General features: G+C 29.7%; 1 protein-coding gene across 3 annotated transcripts in view; it reads right to left on the bottom strand.

Moving 5' to 3' along the window:
* LOC111004402 (facilitated trehalose transporter Tret1) overlaps positions 1-26,151 on the bottom strand; it is a 32,403-nt gene extending 6,252 nt beyond the window's left edge. The window contains exons 1-4 of one of the 3 annotated variants that reach the window (XM_022275425.2): positions 26,040-26,151; positions 11,671-11,844; positions 3,960-4,095; positions 1,362-1,590 (exon numbers count right to left, since the gene is read on the bottom strand). In XM_022275425.2, the coding sequence (XP_022131117.2) occupies positions 1,362-1,590; positions 3,960-4,095; positions 11,671-11,730 (425 nt within the window). In that variant the 5' untranslated portion in view covers positions 11,731-11,844; positions 26,040-26,151. Of the gene's footprint in view, positions 1-1,361; positions 1,591-3,959; positions 4,096-11,670; positions 11,992-26,039 lie in introns of all 3 variants that reach the window. The other 2 variants (XM_022275424.2, XM_022275426.2) reach the window with 2 other exon arrangements.

Here is a 26,151-nt window from a genome sequence, read left to right as displayed (position 1 = left end):
AGTTTTTAGTTTAAACTGTGGTGTGGTTCTTCAGGCACTAAGGTTCAACACCTTAGATTTATTGCGTTTTACTTAATTTCTTCTTTTTATCAGAAATTTATTGTTCAATTAGGTCTCTTTAGCTCTCTTCAAAAAATCTAAGTGAAGAGTTTAACAAAAAGATAATAAAGTTTTTTCACATAAAAAATTCTAATGTTTCCGATTTGGACGGAATATTTTGCATAAAATTGTTATTCATGCTGGTTGATGTTTTGTTATATTTCGCATAACTTAGGAATGCCATGTTAGGAATGACACTTCCACTTTATAACAATTTTTCTAATAAATATCACCGAAAATGGTAAAATGATTTTTGGATTTATTGAAATATTTTCATAAGACGCTTGAAATCGAATGTTTTATTAGAATTCGGTGTACGGAGGACTGGACAGTTAAACTCGATAGTTAACGTTTTGATAAATTTAAGTTATTATTAGTTTAAAATATATACTTGATACCTACGAGGCAAAGTTCTCTTACAACTGAATATTTCAAGTACTCTTTTTCTGAGTAACTACTCAATATTCTACGAGTTGTCATGGTACACAAATTGCGCTAGGCATTAATTTATACATTCTGTAACTATTGAAAAATTACTAGAATGATAATAAAAAGAAAATTTTGTGTACGAGTCACTATTGGTAAATAGAGCAGTTGTGACCATTACCAAACTTCAAATCATTTTCACCAAATGCTGTATTGGTAGCCCTTGTTGGACGATTTTTTTGTCTCGAACTGTGTGTTAACAAGTTAACCGCTCAAATAAAGAAGCCGCTTTTTTTGTGTTTAACCAGTTTGTTGTTTGTCTATGTACATTACAGATATACCGAGACGTAAAAAGATTTGTGTTGTATAACTTTCTTGTATAAATACTTATTAATGAAGACGGGTTAGATTATGGCGGGAACCATAAGGCTGTATTCCGCGAACTCTGTTATTTAAACCTAATCCATTGCTACACACCGGTAATAACTTATAATGTCATATAGTCAATGGTAATAGTAAAATAGGTATATATAACTGAACATCTTTAAGCAAACGAGGGCCAATTTTTATTGTTTTAGATTTAGGTGTATTTTATTTAATTTATTCCCGTTGAAAGAATTGTTATTGTTAATTAGTTTTGGTACTAATAATCACGATTCATCCAAAATTAAACCAGTAAATTAAACTTACAGTATCACGTAACTTGGCAACATTTTCAGTTTGCTTACAATACAGAAAAATCCCTAAAACCAAAGCCGAAAGACTTGTTAATTAATACGTAAGACTTCTGTTTTATATAATCAAATTGTCTGTTGAAATTAATAAGATTTTCTTACCTTATTTCGCCAACATAAGTGATTGAAGGAGCTTCCATTATGCCCGTACCGATACCTAATAAGGCATTGGCGATAAAAAGAGAAGGCACATTCCATGCGGTGTACATCAGAACCCACGCGATAAGATGTGGTATGTTTACTAGGAATAGAGCCTTCTTTCGTCCGAAATAATCCAATAATGGCCCTGAGAAGATGCTCCCGAGAGGTTGACAAAGAAAGGCCATGCTACCTGAAAATGCAGTAATCACAGGTATAATTACAAATATAATCGATGATATAAAATTCTCGTGTCACAGTGTCACAATCCCATAGTCCTCCGAAAAGGCTCGACCGATTTGTATATCTTTTGTATGAATATTCAGTGAGTTTGAAAATCCATTACTGTCTTTAAAACCTCCAAGTCATAAGTCCAACCCAATTTTTTTAGACAAAATTTTTTGTTCTATTTTTTTTTTGTGATACAGCATACAAAAATACATACAACCCTTAATTCTCATCTACCCTGTATGATCAACCTCTATTTTTAATTGTTTGTAAAGAACTTTTAACTTGAACTCAGACGGTATTGAGAAAAATCACAGCAAAACCTAAAAGTTTACATTCTGGATAACCGAACAGTCTCTGGGGTAGCAAAGCAAATGTTCCATGTTGGTGCTAAAAAGGTAAGCACTAAAGAGTTCGCGGGGCTGGTAGTAATCTATTCGTATATAAATAAAAAAGAATCGCATAATTGAAGACAGCTGGATCAATTTGAGAATATTTTAATTTATTTCTAGAACTGTGAGAAGGAATTTTATAGAGAGAGAAATTGGAAAAATATGAAATAAAAAATTTAAAAATTCAGTTTTAACACTTAGGTTTTCATGCCGGAGAAGCGAATAGTTTTTATGTTCAAAATGTTCCATATGGACATGTCGCTATTTAAAATGAAGTAATGAGATACAGCGTTGGGGATTAAGTAGTGCGTAACAGTATTTAGTTTAATTATTGTATAAATATAACAATTAAAGCAAAATACATCATTTATTTACTGGGAAGGTTGGTTGATAGTTGCGCAATAACCATTCTGTATAAATATCTGTTTGAAAACGATTCATATGTTAGCTAAGTAACTATTGAAAAGGTAGGCTAAGTAAAAAAATCAAATTAAGGCGACACAAGGTTTGCGGTGGCTAGTATTTTTTCTATAAGACATTCTCTCATGTAGGTGAAATCAAACACTACCCACGGTAGATAGTTCTTTGATTCATTGACCTAATAAATTGATGAAATTACAAAATACAGAATCTACTAAGACTACTAACTATAATAGACATTATAATGTTTAAAGAACTTTATTTCTCTGTACAAAAAAAAATATTTTATTTACATGGGAGAGTCTCAATTTTAGTCATCAGTGTTCACTCTAACATGCATCTTTACTGCCTTTTTTGTCAAACACATCATTGTCCGTATTTTTATTATATTATATGCTATATTTTCGGTGTATAATTATAGTGTTATCTTGTGACGGAAGTCTCATAAAAGTTGAATGAAACTTGATTTTATATGACTCGTGTAATGTATCAAGTTTCCGATTATTTTTTACTTTCAAATCACAACCAGTACATTTAGATCAATTATAAAAAAAGTGATAGTTAAATAATTATTAAAATAAAATAATATATTTGTAATATAAATTCCGGTCGGAATTCAGACAAAATGAAACTCCTAAATACCAAAGTAATTACAAGTAATTACAGATTAAAATATTAGAGTAGAAATACCAAACTTTGATTTTCTCTACTTGATATTTATCAACACTTACAGAACTCAAAGCCCAAAATCTATAATTAGTACGTGACCTGTGAGAATGTAAATTCTGTCGGAAGTATCTTGATTAGTTTGTCATTAACATTTTATTGAAAGGTGTGATAATTATAGCACTTATTGATATCTTTTTATTACCCATGGGAAGTAGCAGAAACTATCTAATAAACAAATGAACATTCAAATACGGAAAGAACCCTTAAATAAGTATATAATTTAATAATAATAATAATTTATTTCAAGTTTGTTTCACAGGAAAAGATTATTTCTAATTGCGATAGTTATATAAACAAAATTAGTCAGGTTTATCGGACGCTGAACTAGGTGTGAACTTGTATTTTAGCAAACAGCACCTAACCCCTTAAATATATCAGACAAAAAACTCTAGCGTCAAGTACATATCTCATTGGAAAAACTTATAAATTTTAGCGTATATAGTCTAAACTATAAAATAAAAGTAAATAAGCCAACATATTGAAATTTAAAAATTCAAATATGAAATTGATTACGTAGGACAAGGAGGTGTATTTGTTATATTTGAGTCAAAAGGCGAATGAAAAAAACAATAATCAGAGTATTTTATAACAAGATTGAGTTGTAGAAACAATATAATTAATTGGGTTAGAGAAATTTAAAACCTCTGCTTTAATTTCTCTTAACCTACTTAACTATTTATAATAGTATTTGAATGTACCTTATATGGTATTACATAGGTACAAGGTAAGAAAAAAGATGTCATTATTATCTAACTTCTTGTCAAAATATTTTTTTATAAAAATGTGCACATACCGAACCATGATGCCTCTTTTTTCGTGAGCGACAACCCTTCCTTGGCATCCAGGACTTCTGGCACCACCATAGTCACAAAGCTGATGGACATCCCGAGACCCACAAGTAGAAAATCCAGAGCGATACATGCTAGCACCTAAAAAAGAAATGTTATTAAACATTGCGGTATAAAAAATATTTCTCAAGCCTTTGATGGAATGAAAAAGTGTAATAGACATTTTGGTATTTTTATTCTCGCAGGCGCAGTAATGTTTTTCAATTATTAAACATATTAAAATTATATTATTAATACATGAAAATATGTATGACGGCATCGGTGATATTTTTGTAATTAGACATCCGTCAGCCATAGAGATTTAGTAGTACGTGAGTGTCTAATTTACAATGATAGATTCGTACGTCACAATTTAATACAAGTACCTGGATTGTTTTTTTTATAAAATGTGGTTTTTTGGAAATTATATTTTAGTACGAATTACATACAAATAAAACGATGAAATATGAATAACATTTTTCGATCTTATCGACAGAATAATAAAAAAATATGAACTGGTTATTTAAAGAAAAAAAGGCATTATCATTCCTAACTAGATCGATTTATCGCCCCCGAAAACCCCCGTATTCTAAATTTCATGAAAATCGTTGAAACCGATTCCGGGATTCCAATTATATATATATATACAAGAATTGCTCGTTTAAATATATAAGATAATATATAAAACTAGGCAAATTAACACTAGATTTCAAGAAACCGGAAGGAGGTTTACTATTCGACGCGTATGTATTTTATTAACGCAATTAAAGCAACATACATCATTAATTTATTGGGAAAGGTTGCGCAATAACAACGCTGTATAATTATTTATAGAAAACGTTCCACCCGTATCACCTTGACGTTCACAGTTCCACGAGCGTTTTTAGGGCAGTTTTTGTTGTGTGCGACTGTATGTGGAATCAGCTGCTGAGTAAAGTATTTCCTAATTCGACTAAGGATCATTCAAAGTGATTTTTAGTGTGAGAGTCCATCGGTCTGACCGTTTGCCTCCTGCTATATAAAAAAAGATCAACGGATTACTGGTTGAACTTAACTCGGTATGGTAATATCTTTTTGTTAAAAAAAGCTAAGAATAGTTTTAACATAATTTAAATATATTTGTCGTTCATCAAGTTTACAAGTAGTCAGGCTTGCTTGATTTTCAAGCAAAGTTGCTTTCAAATCGTAAATTCGTGATAACTTATTCAAAGCATGACGACCATAGACCATGGAGTATTCGTGAAACATAAAATGATTTAAGGCAACGATGCGAAGCAAATAAACAATTTTAGACGTCAACAGCATTCACTAAGTGAGTTATATTATGGATGTAGATGAAAGTACTTTATGTAATTTACTGGCAAATCAATTTTTTAGATTTTGTTTTTTGGACAGATGGCAGACTGATTAGGTTTTTAAAGGCAAGGTGCTTTTATAGCGTGGACGAGTATCTAGATCATAAGTTTAACACCAATTCTAATTAACTTAACTTTCCGATTATTACGACATTATGTTAATTTTGATTATGTGACATAATACAATTAATGACATTTGCATGCCGATTTATATATGGCGGATTGTGAGGATTTTTATAATAATTGTATCTAATTGTACCACTATCTTATCTTAGCAAATAAACGATTTCATTTCAATTCATTCATTCATTTCATTTCAGACTACCAAACACTTAGTTAAAAGTTTACCGATTCCTATCGAAAACCGCAAAACCAGAAGGTTGCATTTGCGTTGCGGGCTTATAAGGTAGTGGAAGGATCTTCGCTAGAAGGCCCCTAAGTCTTAATTTTTCAAAACTAACTGGGATGGCAGCTGTTTCCATAAAGTCGGTGGTGCGCGACAAGATGTTTTTAAAAGGGCTTTATCATGAATATGTAGACATCAAGGTGGAACGTGCAGGGTGGATGTCGTCTTGATGAGATATTGCAATTCAAAATGTAAGGTATCTCAAAGAGATAAAGTCAAGGAAATTAAAATACTTACCTTTCCCTCGCCATATATTAATGAAAACATTGTGTATGTATGTATACAAAAATAGTGATAACTTTACTAGAATAGAATATACGCATCATGTTAATACTCGGAACTAACGCATGATGCAATTTCCACGTACTAAAGTTATTTTTTGGGGAATGGGATTCTTTAATAAAATCCCAGAGGCTCTTTTATCTCTTGTTTTTTTAATAAATTTAAGGAATGTACTAAAGGAAAGCTGTGTAAAAGTAAACGATTATCTAGTAGGGTCTGGGACACAGGCTACTTTTAATTAATTTGCGATATTTTGATATTTTAATACGTGTTCTTTGCTAAGATATTTTGTTTGATGATTTTCTGTTTCAAAAAAGAACCGAGAGGTTTTTACACCGGCTTTTACTCTCGGCCTACACCCTCTGTATTTTTACCGATTTAAATTAATGATGTGGAATGAGTGACACTTGTATTTTATATTCAATAATAAACATATTTTATTTGAATAAATGTAACCAGTTCTTTAATATTTACAAGATATTATCTAATTTTATTGGTTTTTTGAATTACATTAACAAATGGATTTGTAAAAAAACAACTTTACTATTAATGTTTTAAAGCAATTATAACAGAAATTGAGGCTAATCGACGATTATTAGCGCAATTGGATGCAATAACGAATTTATAATTAAACTGATACTTCAAGTGTGTAACTGTTCGATGTATTGTAACCTAACAACAAATCGGTGAGTTGCACGATTACATTGTTGCTTTAACAATTAGGTAATAAACAAGACAATAAGAAATAAGAAACAAAAAAATATGACACGGTATTTACAACCCACTTCCTTTTTTAGTAGTTATTAATATAATAACACAGGTCTACAACAAAAATGCTGTCTGGATATTTTCAACTGATTTCTATGTATTAAGGTGTTCTGAAAACTAAGAAAATACTCAAAAAATTCCAGAACGTAAGGTTTTTTTACAATCACACAATTTTATTACAAAAAAGGGAGTTTTGGGCTAACTTGTAGTCATAAACTATGGGTATAATTTTATTTTTATAACTGTTTTTAAATGTTTACTGGACGTAACTATCATTAATTTCTTAATAACGGACACCTGTTTGAGCTACATTAACAAATATAAACATATTGTAACCTGAACGTGCGCGCTCCGACAGTGTCGAGTATGGCGCGGTACAATTACGTGTTAACTCGTCATTGTTTTATAGATCTTAGATCAATATAGTGCAATGTCGTCTGTGCGGAAGTGTGTGAATTCGTCTGATAGTTTCTGTTACATTTGTGGCGAATATATGATATTAAAGCAACAAGTGAATATTACGGACTTTGTAAAAAAAGTATACTTTGCGTATTTTGACTTAAAACTTGGAGATCAGGATAAAGCTTGGGCACCTCATAAAGTCTGCAAACGATGTATTGAAGACCTTCGAAATTGGTTTAAGGGCAAGAAAAAAGCTTTCCGATATGCGATTCCTATGGTATGGGCCGAGCAAAAGAACCATAGTGATGATTGTTACTTTTGTTCGTGTAATGTGAAAGGGTATAATTCAAAATGGAAGCAGTCAATTTCCTACTCCAATCTGCAATCAGCTACTCGTCCCATCCCTCATGGGACCGAAATACCAGTTCCCAAGGTCCCTGCTACCTTGGAAGAGATTCCAAGTTCTGACGAAGATGGTGCTGTACCTAAGCCCGATGACCAATCAAGTTTTGAATTTGAAGATGACAACAGTCCGAAATTGTTTTCCTAGGGCGAGCTAAATGATTCGATAAGAGACTTGAATCTTCCTAAAAACGCTGCTGAGTTGCTTGGATCAAGGCTTAAAAGCAGGAATTTACTTTTTAGGCAATTACAAAGACCCAATCTACAAACAAATCGTCAAAAGAATGTTAAAAGCATTTCAAGCCTTAGGTTGCTTAAGGAGTTTAAAAGTACATTTTCTTCATTCCCACCTCGACTACTTTCCAGAAAATTTAGGAGACGTGAGTGAAGAGCAAGGTGAACGATTTCACCAAGATATTAAGGAGATGGAAAAAAGATACCAGGGAAGATGGAGCGTCTCAATGATGGCAGACTACTGTTGGACGCTTCAAAGAGACCTTCCAGATGCTTCCCACAAGCGAAAATGTACCAAAAGGAGTCTCACTAGGAAAAAAAATGTATTTAGTGCTTATTAATTAATGTATTTTAAATAAAAAATAGTTTTGTTACGCAATTATAAATTAATTTTTTAATTTTTTATGTTTTATTTTACGATAATAACTTGTTTAACATAGAACCTACATTGTCAGAAAACGTGACGTTCTAGGACAAAATGAAAGTTATTTTCGAATTCAGCATAGCCAAAAACGTAAGAATTCAACATAAAAACCAAAACAGCTCTTATTTTTTTTTTTTTGCAGACTTGTGTAATTATTCAAAGCGCAGCATTGTAGATAAATACTTTGAAATTATATAAAACAAGTACTCGGCCTAATGGGGTACGAAATTCTTCAGTTAGCTAATTATCACTTCAAAATGTTTGCAGGCTCATCCGGAAAAAAGTTAGCTCAATTGAGATGGCTTCATTACGGCGCGTTCTTAAAAGCGGCTCGACCCAATTGAATGCTGTATTGGCATCGCATATTATTTTTCAATTAGATCCTTTAAATTATATTTGATATGTAACGTCTTGGTTTACGCGAAACTTTTAAATCGAAGGGATACGAAAGACACGCGGACGTTACTGAAAAACCTCGTGTTATGTAAAACTGTTTATAGCCGTTTTAAATTGAATATTTATATAGATCACGTAAATATACTACGTGATTTGCGAAAATATATTTTGCTATAAAAATGATGCAGATCGCGGAACGACTTAGTATTTACTTTGGATAGTACAGGTTATGTTAAGATAACGACAACACTATATTAAGTTGGTTACCAAGTTGAAAACGTATAAAACTTTACTTATTGTCTTCTATTGTATATAATTTTTGTAGTTGTATTATCGAGAGCTGTTGCTCCGCCAGCAAGGCCTGGCCCACCAATACTGATTTCATTGATAGCTAATAATTGACAAATGACGTCATCAAAGAACGAAGCCCAATTTCGATGCAATTCTCTCAATATCTGTGAATTCAAGAGCTCTGATGTCGCAATCTTAATTATCAAACAAAATTTAGAAAATGTTGCGTTAGCAACATTTTCTAGCGGTATTGTGTTAATTCCGAAGTATGTTTTTAGTCATTAATGTATTACATAGTATAATTCCAATATGTAAATAAAAAAAAATATTTCTATTGTTTAGTACCGACTTATTAAATACTAGTATAATGCATTTTTTTTTCTTTCAGTATACAGAATATTGGGGAAGCATACCTTACCATAAAACTGGTTGCTAGGAATAAGAAAAAAGTAGTTATTAATATAATATTATATAAAATAAATATTTATTTACTTTCTTATAATTTAATGATAGCAGATACAGAAAGAATGGCCCCTTATCAAAGTCAATCGAGGTTTATTGGCAATCGACGCTCAGTTATTGGAAAAGGTTAAGGCCAATATTTGGACTCACAAACCGAGATATTTATTTCAAGAGCTATCGTACTTCTTTCTATTTTTAAATTAATAAATATTTATGTAATATATGTTATAAATTACACCTAAAATAAAATAGAAAAGAAAAATACATATAAAAGTATAGGTACATAAAAGCAGTTAGTTAACGATGAAAAAGATGGATTTATGTATACTTTTCGCAGAAAGAAAAATTAAGATAATATTTTAATTAAAAACTGCACGATATAGGTAACCCTATTGATTGAGGCTGTGTGTATTATTAGCGATAATATGCTTTAATACTATGGATTATTAGTGTTTTATAGCGGAATCTGCGATCAGCTGAATGAGCCACGAGAAAAGTTAATTAACATACGTAATTACATAACTAGTCTATCTTCTATTAGGATCATGCAACACATATATGTGTGTTATTTAAACAAGAATTAGTAAACGGATTAATAAAACAAAATTGTTTTAAGGATTTCCGGTAGAGTTTATACCTAAGTATTTATATAAATTTAATTCACGTTACCAACTGCATCCGATAATCCATTGAATAGACAATAGAGTGATAAGTAAGTTCCATAACAATAACAAAACATAGTTATATAAATAAGTCTTTTGGTATTATTATTTTTTTCAACTATCTGTCCTGAATCAATAATTAAAAATAATATTACTTGAAATTTTTGAGCCTTTTGATATTAACGAATATTTTAATAAACCTATATATATTCAAAGGTAGGTTTATATCTGATCCATTACATATTTTATTTATAATATTTGTGCTTTGGAATGAAATACGCAAAACAAAGACTACTACATGAGATATCATTCTTGATCAAACTGTGCATAATTGACTTTATAATTTCCAAGTATAAAAAATAATGACTCTTTTACGTTAGTATTATTTATTTGCCTCTAATTTAATTTTTGGACGGTAGTACCTCATTACAAATTAGGTAGGTGTCTAATATAAATAAGGTCAATCTCTTTAACAAAGTATCTTTCTCCATATCATTAATAATAATAATAAAGCCTTTATTGCTGTATCTACATATTAGGTACATAAAAGTGTGAAATACTAAAAAAGATTCCACTAAAAATAAAAAATTAATTCTAATAATTATTCGGCAAGCGGGTTGATTTCATTATACCGCTTGTCCTTAGACATGGGCCTCCTCTAAGGACTTCCACTCTCTCTGTTTACGCTACTTGAATGTAAATATTATTTTGATTTTTTTTATAAGCAACGCTTGGCTTTAACCTGTTTGTATTTCAATGTGGACACAGCAACTGTTAGAATAAGATAAATAGGAGGGATATTGATTTAATTAATTGGCAAACGATATCATATATTAGTTCTTAATGGATTCCAGCTATAAAGGAGAATAAAATGGCAATTTAAAATAAAGGTAAAATATTTACACATTGAAATATTTTGTAATAGCATCGTCGGACTCTTAGACCAGGCCATTGTTTCACTATACTTTAGAACAAGTGTTTATAATGGAGAAAGAACCTCAAATAAAACTTTAAGGTGTTCGATTTTTAGTATATTTTTTTTTACTTAAATGTTATTCTGAGAATCGAGCCTTGTATTTGTTTATATACAAACTTTTCTATCGTCGGGACTTACTACTTATACTACCTCTCAGCATATGAGGATGCTACCAGTGTATCATTAACAACTTACTTATGTATGAATAAATTTGTAAAATTAGTATATTATTTTTCTAATAATAAAAAAAGTATCTCGTGAATTTGAGAATAAATTGCTAGTTATCATTTTCAAAGTGTATATATCGAAAACTTTCATTTATTTACAAGTAACATACTATTTGAGTTTTGAGTTTTATCATCACTAGTATCACTTTCACTTCAAAAGCTACAAAGTAAAAATCTATATTTTATTGCAAAATGCATGTCATGTACCAAAAGATGAAAAACACAAGTGCTGCAAGGCTTAAATAGGCGGATAAAATCATTTAAACCAATGCCAAGATCTTGCCGTATTTGTTTCTGTTTGTCTATCGATTCTCTCACGAACACTTACCGTTGATAAAATATATCTATCTTTATCGTAAGCCACTAAAAAAAATAAGAAGAATGTCTTACCTGTGATAACACAATCCTTGTTCGGCTCACGGTCTGGATTTCTTCTCTTTGAGTTGTCATTTTAAAAAGTTATTACGTCCGTAAATATAATGACGATCACAATGTTAATACATCATTTTCTTTTATCGACTCAATTGTTTATTATATATTATTTTTGGTTTATGTTTAATAAATCTGTTTAGTTATAAATGTTAACGAATTAGTTGTTTTCTACATCATAGTCGGTGTTAGAGTGATCTTATTGACGCGATGTTTACATTTGACAGTCAGCAATTCGGTCACTAATGTGTTTTATAAGAATATTAATTAATGTAGATATAACTGGAATCGAAAAATAAAAAACAACAAAAAGATTTGACTTTTTAATATGCAGTCCATGACTAGATTTCGCAATGAAATTATTACTACAAAAATTCGTTTGGCGATTTTTATTGATGATTTTTATCTAAATAAAATGCGTGACAATGGCGTTAATAAACGCAATTTCAGTCATACTATATTTTACTTGATATTTAACTTGTTATAATTAATTTGTTCATATATATCTTAATGGTGAAGTCAGTAACACATTGATTGCTTAATTTATAAAACAATGCAAATTATCGCGTTCCAAAAGAATAAATGATTAAGGCAATTAAGATTACGTTCTTTGTTATTAAAAACTTAATTAATTTCATCCTACATAACCTGATTAAACAAAAAAATACCAAATGACGCTACCATTTTCTAGGCTGTTTCGTAAATATTTGTTTTTTTCTCATATTTGTTTTTCCTATTTGATAAGTTGGCGAAGCTATCTATGCCTTATACTTGTCGTCGACTCTTTAAGTCTAAGACTCTAAGGTATGCTGATGCCTGATTACTTCACGATGTATCCTTCACTACTTAAGCCAGTGTTAAACGCTCACATAGACGTGAAGCCACTAGGCCAACACATTATATTAATATCATAAATAAGTAGAAGTAAATAAATACATAATAAACAGATATAATATATAAGTACATTATTACTTATATTACTATAAAACTCACAAACCCATATTAAAAATATTACTTTATTTAATGCGTTTCATCTATATAGAATTTCTTGATTCAAGTCCTTGTCACTATCGTTTTGCAATTGTATAGCAGGTAATTAAATGTGTAAATATTAAAATTTCTTATGTACAATGAAAGTAAAAAGGCTACTAATGTGTGTCAGATATTCCGTTTAAATTTTTTCCTAATGAGATTTAAATGTAGAATACATTCAATTAGAAGAGAACGGATAATGGAATTGTCAAGGCAGAAGTGTTATGAAATGTTATTTTTGTGTTTATTTATTTACAATAACATAAAAATAAACGTATTTATATCATATACGAAATATTTAAATACGTAGATACGTTTAATACGTTTAGTAACGATTTACTTCTTTAGAGTTTGAAGCGATCTCTTTAAGTAAAAAATAAGTATTATTTTTATAAGTTAACAAAGATAGTCGTAGTGTCAACATACAAAACGATACTAATTTCTCCAAATCATATAACCTCTTTAAAAAAAAGGAGGATGTTTTTGTAATAATTAGTTTGAAAACATATATTTAATATTTCGTTATGAAGATGCAACTACATACCATAAAGATATTTTCTGATATCTGTTGTAGCATAGTTTATTTCTTTTTATTTTCGTTGTGTTCGTTATTATTGCACATTTGGAGTCTTTCGACACATATTATGTATAAAACCGTATATAAATTTATAATAATATATTTTTAATTATCGGATTTTTTACTTATGTCTTACGATATAATATGAAACCTTCAATTATTAATTAACCTTTGAAATCTCACTAAATGTGCCCTTTATGAATAATAATATGCCATAAATACGTAGTGGTTATAAAATTATAACAACATAATTAAATTCATATAAAAGCCGTTAGGTTTATCTAGCAACATATGTTAAGTGTTTTAACTCGATTTGAAGAAATCAGGCACACAGTTAAATATATTGACCGTAATCGGAATTTGAATAACTAATGACAGATCAATCAGCCGTAAATAAGACCGTGTTACATTTCGTAGCGGTTTTATGGGTTTATAATTATTATTACGAAATAAAATCACTCGGAACTGTTGGCTTACTCTGGCTGCAAGAAGATCAGAGACGTATTTTAAAAGTTAAAGCTTTAAATAAATGTAATGAAGTCAATCCACTTTTGACATTTAGCAGGCGTACTTTGTAATAAAATAAAAAATTTATGAACTTCACATTTACCTTTCTTGCATCATAGCAAAACAAAAGGAAATGTATTATTTCAGTAACTTTGACAGTAAATGTTTAATAATTATTTAAAAGTCGTTTTACAACGACTAAACGGTTATACCTGTTCTTATGCAATCTTTGTTATGATTTTAATTGTAAAATGGTTTTGCTTCGAGGCTATAAATATGAATTTAAATTATTACAGAAAAGTATAGTACCAGAAAAAAAGAATGAAGCTTTAAAAATAACTAAGAAAGAAAAACAAACTGGTGTTTCTTTTAGACCAGTGTCGATAATTTTTGAAACCAAAAAAAATTACAGTAGGATGAAACCCATTAGAAATGCAGGGGAATATGATCAAAATGAAAGGAAAAATAAATTACGGTCGATCCGAGTTCGGGAAGTGGGAGGGGGGTGACTTTTAAGGGGGAAAAATTGTTTATCTTGATTTCCGGCGAAACTACCAGTCCTATGGAAAAAAGTTAAATGGCAAAGTTGTAGGTCATAAAAAGATCTACAACTTTGGTATTTACAATTTTTTCACATAACCTCAAAATTTAGGTGAAAAATTCAAAAAACCAAGTTTTTAGTTTTTTATTTATATCTTTTTTAAAAAGTTTTTTTTTTCTACGAAATTTGGTGAAAACTTACCTTATTATGTCCCAAATATACTGTAATTTATTTGATTAAAAATATTTATTTTTTCGCCTCATTTTAACTTAATATCAAAAAAGCACCCTAATTTTCAATCGAAAATTCTGACGTCAAAATTTCAGCTTTTTTCAAAAAGTTTGGGGGCTTTTTGTTCGTTGAAATATCTACTTTCTGATGGTGTAAAAAAAATATACATTACTATAGGAAATATTATTAAAAAATGCAAAAAATTGAAAAAACCTCAAATTCGAAAATGTTCTTTTAATTATGTACAATTTTGAGGTATTTATTAAAATTTACACTTTAATTACTCAAAAAACGTAAGATTTCATGCTTCATTGATAAACGAAAAAATTGCAAATTAAAATATACTTCTATAATTAACAAACAAATAAGTTAATAAAGTTAATATTTAATAAGACATCTACAATATTTTGAAAAAGTTGTAGAATCTTCTGTAAATAATATTTGTAGATGCCTATTTATTGCTGTTTTAAGATAATTTATATACCTGAGTGACCTTCGGTGAATTTTGAATTTTTCTTTGAATAAAGTAAATTTCTCACTGGTCTATTTTGGTTGAAAAAAGATTTGCTGCGTACTAAGTACATGTTTTGACAGCAGAGAGGGTTCCGTTAGGATGCTTTTTGACTGACCCTTCGCATTAACCAGATTCCTAGTGTACAGCGCCTACGCTGGAATTTTTATCATATTGAACAACAACAAATAAAATGAAAAGGTTAATCTATTGATACATCAAGGTCATAGGAATAAAGAAATACAGTCGCATAGATTTTATAAGAAACAAGCTGTCCCCGCTTGTCGCCTTATTTTGTTTTTTAATTAGCATACCTTTTTAGTAGCTACTTACCAATATTGAACATTTTGCTATGCTACCTCATTGATAATGTTTGACTTTATGAAATAAAAACCTAAGAAATAAATAAAAGTAATTTTTTTTTTACATTTAACAATATTTATCTCCATAAATAAGTTATTAGAGTAAGAGAACGATTTTTGCACTTTGTTTTGCTAAGTGTATTTTGAGTTTCATTTTTATTTTATAGATGATTATGCTCTGTGTTATATTTAGATATCACATTAATAACGGCACATATAAAGAAAATACTCGTTAAATGTAACAACGAATTATATATATAAGTGGATTACTTTACTTACTTGGCTCACTCATTACACACGATGTGTGTCGATAAAACTTGAAATATCTTTTCAATTAGCCTCTACTAGCGGTCGCACTTATAGTTCTTTGAAGTCACTTCAGTAAGGAACTCCAAATTAAGTTCTTGTTATGTTGTAAAAAAAAAATGCCAATATATAAGAATTTATTCTGTTTTTGATTTTTTTTGTTTTATAGAACAGGGGCAGGAGGCTCACCTGATGTTAAGTGATACCGCCAAAAAAATAATTTTTTGGTTGATGGATAAAACTGTCTTCTATAATATTTGTTTTTAATAATATTGACTTATAACGATCAGATTAGTATTCGGGTAATAAAGGTATAAGCACAAGTTATAAAATAATTCAATATTAGTTTTAATGAAAAAAAATCTCGTGAAACATGAGATGAATAGTAAAACGTATGTTCTAAAAGAACACGAAAATTGCGCTCCGACCGAATTCAATGACGCAAACGTGACGTTGCTTAGACCCTCATATTTATAAAAACGTTAATATTCAACCTTTACTATAAAAAATGATAGGCTAAGAGTATATAATTTTTAATGATACAAATAAACTGATCATTATCTTTTATGGAATAATTGTGTGATAATTGCTGAGAGACAGGTGCTAGTATGTATAAACTTTTCCTACAGCCTTAACTCTATACATTTCGTTCGCCGCTCGTGACATTAGGCGGATTCTATGAAAACAAGTATGTGGCTTGTCCACCTACACTGTTATATCGATAAGATTCAGAATTCATACTGCCATTACGCAATTATAACGTATTTCTAATACTCATTGCATTAAGAATGTCTTAGGTGAGCCTCTTGGCCGTTAGGCCCCCGTCCTATAAAAAAAATGTACATAAAACTTTAACGTTAACGTCCATTTATGTAGTTACTACTTAATATGGAATATAATTACAAAATGTAATATGATTCTTAGATACCCCGTCCCTTTGCAATTTTGATTATGATTGATTGAATTTCACTTCACACTTGTATGTAATCAAATATTTTGTTTACTTTATACCTTCGTGTAATTCAACACTTATTGAATAACGACAAAATACCAACTATATCTCTATCTTGCGGCTTTGAGGTTTTTTCATGTTGTTAATGCGTGGAACTATTAGTTGCAATTATGTGATAGATGAAACTGTCTTCTATATGTTTTTAATAATATTTACTGATAACGCTCAGTTTAGTTTATAATATTATAAATATTCTATTGAAGTAAAATTTTTTGAACGAAATACACACTAATATAATATAATTTACGACCAAGATTTTTAGCAACTTTGGTCGGCGAGGCCTACTGTACACGTTAATAATATTTCCATACTTATGCTTTTTTACCTATAACAAACATAGAAAAAAAATAACTTATGTCTTTAAGATACATTCCTTACATGCATTAATTATTATGAAGTGGAATGCGGAAGGTATAGATATACCTCTCTTTATATGTTATTAACTATTCAGTGTAGAACCTTGTACAACCTACACTACCGTGAATCGCATGTGGCATCAAAGGGTTTAATCCTATATTGATATTGACCTGATATGTCACCGGATTTTCATGTAATGCATTCAATACAAAGGTTTTAGTTGGTGCAAATACCTCTTACAAGAATTTATTGAAGCTGTGTTCTGCATTGTGCCAGGTATGATTGCCGAGACCGGATTGACAGTTTTTTATGTCATCATTAGGAAATGGGTGGCATTCTTAATGCATCGTTTATGGTATTCTGAATGTGTTGCTTACAAACACACGTATATTTTAAACCGTTGCTGTGCTGTTAATTTACCACTTTAGAAGTTATTGATTATTTTTGTGTTTTTACTAACCAATACTAACAACTAATACAGAATTGTTACTGACTCTAACAAATACTACACATGGATATAGTCAAAAATGTATCAGTTATTTATATTATGTGTTTCTGAAACAATATACTAAAATTTACTTCTATGTAAACAAATGTATTTATTTATTGCATTATATAACTATATATGGCTTCCTAAAAGCGTTAAAACGAAATTATTCTCTGTTTCATTACTTTTACAGTTATACTGACATATTCTTAATTTTGTTGGACCATTTATATTATTAAAAAAATAACACGTGAAATGGAATGACCATCCAAATCCTAAAAACAATAATCTAATACAAACCAAAAAATATTAATGAAACAAACTAAAAAGCTAACCTCATGGGTTCATTAATGGCGATGCAATTCAAAAGAATAGGAAAAACAAACATTACACGTCACGATTGAGCATGATACCGGAAGGTTTTAGTGGCTGAGAATATTGTCTTTGAAGCCTCCTAGTCACTTTGAAGTAAAGAGTTATGTGAAAAAATTATAAAAAAGATAAAAATCATACCAGATAAAAGTGAAAGTATTACAAAATACAGAATTTACGAGCACATTTAGTCACATTAGCGCATTTCATTCGAGTTCAAATTGTAAGTTAAAAGGTTTTTGCGCTGTGATATAAAGGTTTTTGTAGTTTCTCAATTAAATGTAATGTATAAAGTATTGACACTTCAAAGATAAGAGTATCGTAATTAATTAAATTCATCTAATTAATTTTGAGTGTTACTTTTAAGGTTAACAAGTTACGGTAATAATTAAGGTCAGGCCAAATATTTACAAAGTCATTCCTATATTATATTATAATTATAATAAGTCATACAAAATACAATACACTATTAAAAAAATGATAGTTTCCTATCATACAATCTTAAAATTATTATAAATCTTTAAAAAATGATACTGAAACAATAACTTAAGCGTCATGAAGATTCATTCGAATAGTGGTAACTTGTAATTATAATGATTTCTATTTATAATTGATAAAAGAATTTCTAAAAATCTTAGGAAATCAAAATTAAAATAAAGATTTTATTTTGTAACGTGGCCGAATATGTCTTTTCTTTTTTCTTTTGTTTGAAAATCAATGCATACAAATTTAATATTGTTGGTAATATTTAAATCTTAATATAATTAAACTAAATTGGTTTGCATCTAGAATCTTAGTTCGTTCATCGAAAATCTTTTTATAGGCATTTCGATGTCATAAAATTGCATCATACAATTATAATGCGGGAGGTGCAATAATCACCTGCACTGCTTAATGGTATTATAACGAGTTAGTACATTACATTGACGCCGCATTATTGATACTAATCCATGCTGTGAGTTGGAAGTTGTAACTACTATATAAGAATAAAATACTCACAGTTACGGTACACCGCCGTTTCAAGTAATAATTATGTTTTAGCTAAAACTCTTATGTAGGTAAATTACCGTCATGACTTAAATACTTAGTTGTAATTATATACCTAAAGGTTTTTTTATTAATTACGTGCCTGAGATTTGTATGCATAAAATAAATGTTTATATTGGATTTAGTTTAAAATGCAGCAATTTTTACACAGCTAAAATAGTGAGCCAACATAATTGATGTATCATTTTTTCTGGTATCAACTAAATAAGGTTTGAAACGATTAAATTCCATTATTAATAATTCTTTAGTCGAATGTATAGAATTATAGTAAAATAGGTTATAAATTGATTTGTACGCTTCATGTATATATATATTAATATTTCAGGGATAGTAGACTTCTATCACCAAAATCCAATCCCTTAGCGAAGGGTTTTAAACACACAATTCTTAGTAATTAATTTATGTATACCAACAAAATAATAAGCAAAATCATCAACAATAGATTATAAGTCACGAAAACTCCCTGAAAGGTTCTGGATTAATTCCATTCATTAACATTGTGGAGGACGCTTTACCTGATTGCCTGAATGACAAGAAATTCTAAGTTTTATGTAGCCCAAGTTAGTTTTATATAATGTGGGGATGAACATAGAAATCGATCGTGTGAAGTGTTAATCTGTCCACAAGTGATTGACCCCACTAAGACATAAGTACGAGGCGAAAGGTAATACGGCTACTAAGCTTGTACTTAGACCGTCGTTAGAACCATTTAAGAGCACAGACATATTAAAAACGTATAAGTACTATTTAATAAAAGGTTTTATTTAATAGTACTTTTCTGTTTCGATTTTCTACGTCAATAATTACGTATAAATGTAAAATTTGTGGAAAGTTCCATAGAGCGGTTTTAAGGAATTTCACCGCGCCCGTAGTCTTTGTTGATCCATCTCCCAGTAGGAGCAATTCCGAAACGATATGACTTTGGCATCCAAAATAACAGTGTACCATTGGGTCAAAGTTCAGGAATACACACAAGCCACCGGCATTTCAAGGGACAATGCCTGGCAGTTGATACTTTATTTGACCCACATGTTTTGGCCTACGGTCTCATGAAAAAAATTATAACACCGACGATATCGGGTAGGATTTCTGGTGACTGTGCAAATTGAAATTAAATTGTCTTCTAATTGCTAGAGAAGACCTGAGGGAACGGTAAAATTTCTCACAATATTGTCACTATGGGTACGGTGAAACTTTAGATTAGAAATGCTCATCATCAATTTCCTTGTCAATCGTCGGAGGCTTAAATGCCTATTTATGAAAGTTTGCTATTTAACATTATAATATTTTGTTGCTCCGATATTGCATAGAGTTCATTAATGGTAAGATATATAGAGAAAATGCCACGTTTGATTGCTATGTAATTTGGAAGTTTGTAATTTAAAGACAAAAAAGGACTTCGTAAATAAGAATAAATAATAACGAAGAATTAAACGATAATTCTTTATATTTTCGAAAGCATTCTGCATGCATCCTCACTTCGCTTTATGAAATAAAAGAATAATAGATAAACTCGTATGAAAATCAATTTTTCTGTATTTTTAACCTCATTTGCTCATGTCTGAGCGTCGTGCAGAAGCAGCTGAAGCGGACTCTCTGTTTCCACCAGGTTCTGTCCAGCGCTTCTGATCTCTTGATCAGTCCATCAGGTTAGTGAACGACGACGTAATCTTCTTTTGCCTTCTGTATCATCAACCACGATCGTTTCTCCAAGTTCTCATCGCCTCTGGCGATGTACCAAATAACAAGTAATTAGAATTACGAATATTAAGATTTTAAACTTTAATTAATTCTCTATTATCTTTTATTTAACCTGATTGTTTTGTTATGCTTGTTTAACGAAGACATGATTAACAACTATGAAAAAATAATTAAAAACGAATTAATACTGATTAAATGAAATATGAATGAATACTAACTCATATCCAGTTTTTACCTTAAAACTGGCTCAGGTGATAATTCCAGTTATAAACTAATTATGAATTATTCATAAATAACTGATTATTGTATGATATCCAATAATCTGGCTTATTACGTAGGTTAGGTAAAAAAGTGCACCTATATATTCGTGTCTTCAGACTAAGAACGAACACTTACCTTCAGTATTAGTTGCGTTAAAAATTAACTTCGATAAATTATAGTTCAAGAGTTTCTAATCTTCACTAGCAGTCATGAAAAAATGTTTCCACAGAGTAAAACCCTAAATTTTTTGTATAATAACATAATGTAACGAAACCATGATATAAAATCGATACTATGAAAAAAAAACTATGTAAATAAACATGTAATATAATGAATATCCGTCCGTATTCTGTGTCTCACGTTCTGCTCTTTCTCATTTGAAATTACAACTTAACATTAAAAACTCCAACCCAATGATTAGAATGTCCGTAATTCTAATCATTATTTTGCAGCACAGATAAGTGGGCCAAATATGTTTTAGTAAAATTTTTGTTTCTCATAATACCAAAACGTATTAATGAATGAAACACAGATTATAAAAAACGACCTCGATTAATTGATAATTTGCTGAGATGTCGTCTGTTCACGATATCTTTATGTAAAATAATCGGAATTTTTTAAGATAAGAACCAAAAGGCTACTTTATTATAAATGTATACAACATGTTTTCAATATAAATCACATTTTTTTAATTTGACAGCGTTATCGTCTTTATTTATTTTTTAAGTGCATTTAGACAAATAATTTAAATACTTACATAGTATTGTTGTTAAAATTTGCCGTCCTAATGTCAATTTGCAACAAACATGATATAAAATTTCGCCGACAATCATAATTATTCCAATTTCAATATGATTGAATAAATTCGATTTACAAGGTGCACGATTTCTCGATATAATTTAAATCAAGTACTGAATCTAGACAATTCCAGTATTATAATTTGTTCAAACGGGTTGATGAATATACAGAAGGCAGTCAAGTGACTTAAGCCAAAAAAGACAGGAATTTCTGATAGTGCTGAACGACCAACCGAAAGTCGTCGGGAACGCATATAAGAGTTTGCTCGTCGCTTATGATTTCAAACGAAGCATGCCTATAGATAGTGTATACGGCTGCAGCAAGACATCGATCGAGTGGATAATTGGAGCATGAGATATAGATTAGAGGTTAATTTGTCAAAATGATAAGTTATATTTCTCGAGAGCATGATTTCCCACTCGTTTATTGGAATATATTACGGAAGATATTACAGAAACCTGAGGTGGAAAATAGCTTGTGGCTTCACGATTATCAGTACAACCAAGACAGTACAATGCTTTAGTTAGTACCTGACTCTAAACTGACAAGAGAAAGTGAATAAAATTTACAGACGAAACAAAAAAAAAACAAACATATGAAATTAATTAGAGAAAATAAAATTAGATAATAAAAAAAAGAAGAAATTAACTACATACTATAGGCACTAACAAATAATAGAACTGTTGCCAGTTAACTTAATGGACAATGAAAAAGATTTTTTCGTACTGAGTGATTTTACTAGTTATAATAATCTATACTAATATTATAAAGAGGAAAGGTTTGATTTTTTGTTTGTTTGTATGAATTGAATAGGCTCCGAAACTACTTGGCAGATTTGAAAAATTCTTTCACTGTTGGAAAGCTACATCATTACTGAGTGACATAGGCTATATTTCATTTTCAAAAAAATAGGCATCCTTACTAAAATTACGATAACATTAACATTTGTTTATTATTTGATACAATTCTAACAGATGGCGCTGAGTTAAAGGTAGTTTAGTTTGGTTTAGGTTTCACATAAGTTCTCCTACGGTTTCCCTTGATTAATTTACTACTATGTAATATAACAAAAACCTTAGCCACAGCAACGCTTGGCCGAGTCTGCTAGTAGTATAAAAATCTAGTATCTAATCGCTAGAATTTGATTATTTCAGAGCTCGAACCTGTCAGTAGAGGACCTGAAGATTGGGAGTTATAGGTCTTTTACCGTTAGGATTTTAAACTCACACAAATATAAAAAACTTAAATAATAAGTTCTTAATATTTTCTCCTATTGTTAAATTATAGAATTCTGATATTCGACATAACAATTAATATAATAGTCAAAATTTGTCTACTCCCTAATAATATGAATTTTTGATTCTAAAAGAAAATAGGTTCTTGTCGCATTTTCAATCTTAGTGCGTTTTACGTTTATACGCTTTTAAAAATACACGATTATTTGTAGAATTCATGTATGTAGTAGTAATAAACGTAGATTTTATCTAACTATTTAAAATGATTTTTGTGCCTCGATTTGCAAATTCATTCATGTATCTTAAATGTATCTGCGTCCCCAAGGTTAGTCAAATAGTCATAATTTAATCTTCGTTAGAAGTTTTTCTATCCTTATTTATATCTGATAAAAAATCCGCCATACTGTCTAGAGAATTAAATTATTAGTTTTTTATTTTAGTTTTAATTTTAGTTTTTTATTATTAGTTTTCGTGTACGTATTTGATCCCAGTTATCTTTAAAGAAAATATATTTTGTATCCTCAGTCACAAGATAAAATGTTAAAATAAAGTTACAACAAAAAAAAAACGGAAATTAAAAAAAATGTAGTGAAAGTTGGTCGCCGCATTCTAAGTTTAAAACTGTTCTTCTTCATGACAAGTTGGAAGTTTTCAAAAGAACATATTTTCATTACGTATACATATCGAGGTGAGTCCAGAAATGCGATACTTATAGATGTGTGCAACTTCCGCTAAAATCGTACTGTATTTCATTCATTCAATAATATTGGTATAAAATTGCAATTGAGATGCTATGTCTTGAAAATGTCGCCTGTAATTAATACGAAGCTTCACATGGAAGCATGATGGGAACGGGATCATGGGTGCAATGAACTAAATAACGAGATGTGTAAGAGCTTTCACATTACCTCTACATTTATTAATAAGTAAATTTTATAGAATAATTCCTAACAACATCTAATAACTGAAAAGAACTCCATATTCCTATCAAGTTATTATATATTAAAATAATCGACAATACGCAGCGTAACGTAACGTAAAATTACGAAACGTTTTCTTTTTAGAGAGATAATATTCCTATATTAAATGATATTTTGCGATATTATTATTTATATAGTTTAGTTATATGTGTATTTTATTGTTACTTAGCTATTTATGTCATTTTGGCTTCCAAAACTTCAGCGTATGCACAACACTCAAGGAAAATATTAATAAAAATATGTTTGTTTGTATAATATATGAGGTTAACAAAAAACCTTAATTCGATTATTTACATCATTTAGTAACAATAATCAAAGCCTTATCAAGGTCTACCAGAAGAAAATTCTTGAATAATAATAATAATAAGCTGGTCTGGTTGACAATCAGACCTTGGAGACTCACGCGAAAGGATAAATGTTTTAATTTAAGTGAAATGCAATTAAAATCTTGCCAAGGCGCTCTCGGATAAGTTACTTCGTGTCGTATACCGATATTCAACGATTTCATAAATCATAATCGTGTATCTTTATCAGCTATATTCGTTTAGAATTGTTAGTTATGCAAAATATCGTAAAATTTTTAAGATAGAAATATATTACGGTATTTGTAACAGAACTCCATAACTGCTTAAACGATTTTTTTATAAATCTTTTCTTGTCAATTCGGTAGGTAAGAGTTTAATTACCTCGTAAACTATTCCTTGGTAAGTGTCGCCCACCCAATTTTATTTTTTATTTACCGGTAATTTTTTTTAGTAATGTATCTCAGTTATGCATTGCGCTATCAATGATGAATCGATCAGTTGAACCGCTGGAAATAATTGTTTGCTGGGTCTGGTTTTTAAATATTATTAATTGACTGTGATTTTCACCAATTTTTGTTTGATAAATAAAAACATACGATTTAAGCAGTGTGTTTTACTATATATTATATATGAATATACAATATAATAGCTTACTCCTATAGCTTGAAGAATAACTTACGAAAACTTGTATGAAACAATTAGCGTGGAACCAAAGGTAGGCGACCTTTCACAAGTTTAATTCGTAAAACCGCAATATGTTTTATATTTATATGTATATTAAAAATATCTTCAAATTAAACATATTTTACTTAAAAATCGCCGGATTTTATAATATAATTTAATTATTTTTTACGATCATATTCCAAATGTAGCAGACAGTTAAATTAATTATAAAACGTCACGCTTACTTACCACGGATGCTAACAATCAAAACATAAGTGTGTTTCTATAGGCATACATACCAAAGGGAGGTAAATGTATATTACACAAAAAATAGAAATGTGAAATTTTGTAGTACCTATCTGTGTTTGCAACACTTTTTGACTATTCTGTTTTATTTAGGTTCATTTTAACTTCATGGTCTATCCGATTGTTACCGATTTCGCTCATATTAATTAATTGATAATAAAAAAAACTTTTCTTTATTTTTAAATATCACAAATTTTGTTTATTTAATATTTTTATGTAGAAATAAATCTAGATAAAACATATGTCAGTTTCAGCTACATTGACATCTCAATGTATTGTGATTTGGATATAAAATTGTGTATATTATATTAATAGTTCTTCTAATATTTCAATGGTTATTAAAAAGAAAATGATTGAAATGATGCGACAGGACATGGTTTACAAAACATTATGCAATAAGTTAAAGTAACTTAGTAACGTAAAGTGCCTTATAACTTTTTTATATTTACCGACGCTCGGCGTATAACTGTTCATGTTTATATTTATAGTACTTTATATATCTTATTTTTTATTAAACGATTTTTATCACAGTAATTTTATTTTAAAAGAAGCAAATATTTATCGCCATCATAGCATTTCTTAAAGTTTTATTATCATTGTTTAAGTTTTAATCACGGTAAATTTAAATAACAATCTTCAAACTTTCATCGCACCCAGATTTTTACCAAAGTTTGAATTCCATAAATATTTGTAGTTAATTTTTAAATTTAGAATATCCTTTTTCAAATGTACACAACACCTGTTATTATATCACAAACACACGCGGCTAGAACGGGCTTATTTATTGAAGAGTAGCGATGGCCGCTCAAAGTAAAGCGATCGACTGACACCGTGGTACGGAACTAAACTAC

This window comes from Pieris rapae, chromosome 14, assembly GCF_905147795.1.
Source record: "Pieris rapae chromosome 14, ilPieRapa1.1, whole genome shotgun sequence".
NCBI lineage: Eukaryota > Metazoa > Arthropoda > Insecta > Lepidoptera > Pieridae > Pieris > Pieris rapae.
Note: the sequence above shows the minus strand (reverse complement) of the source record. Positions and strands in the feature narration are given on the sequence as shown.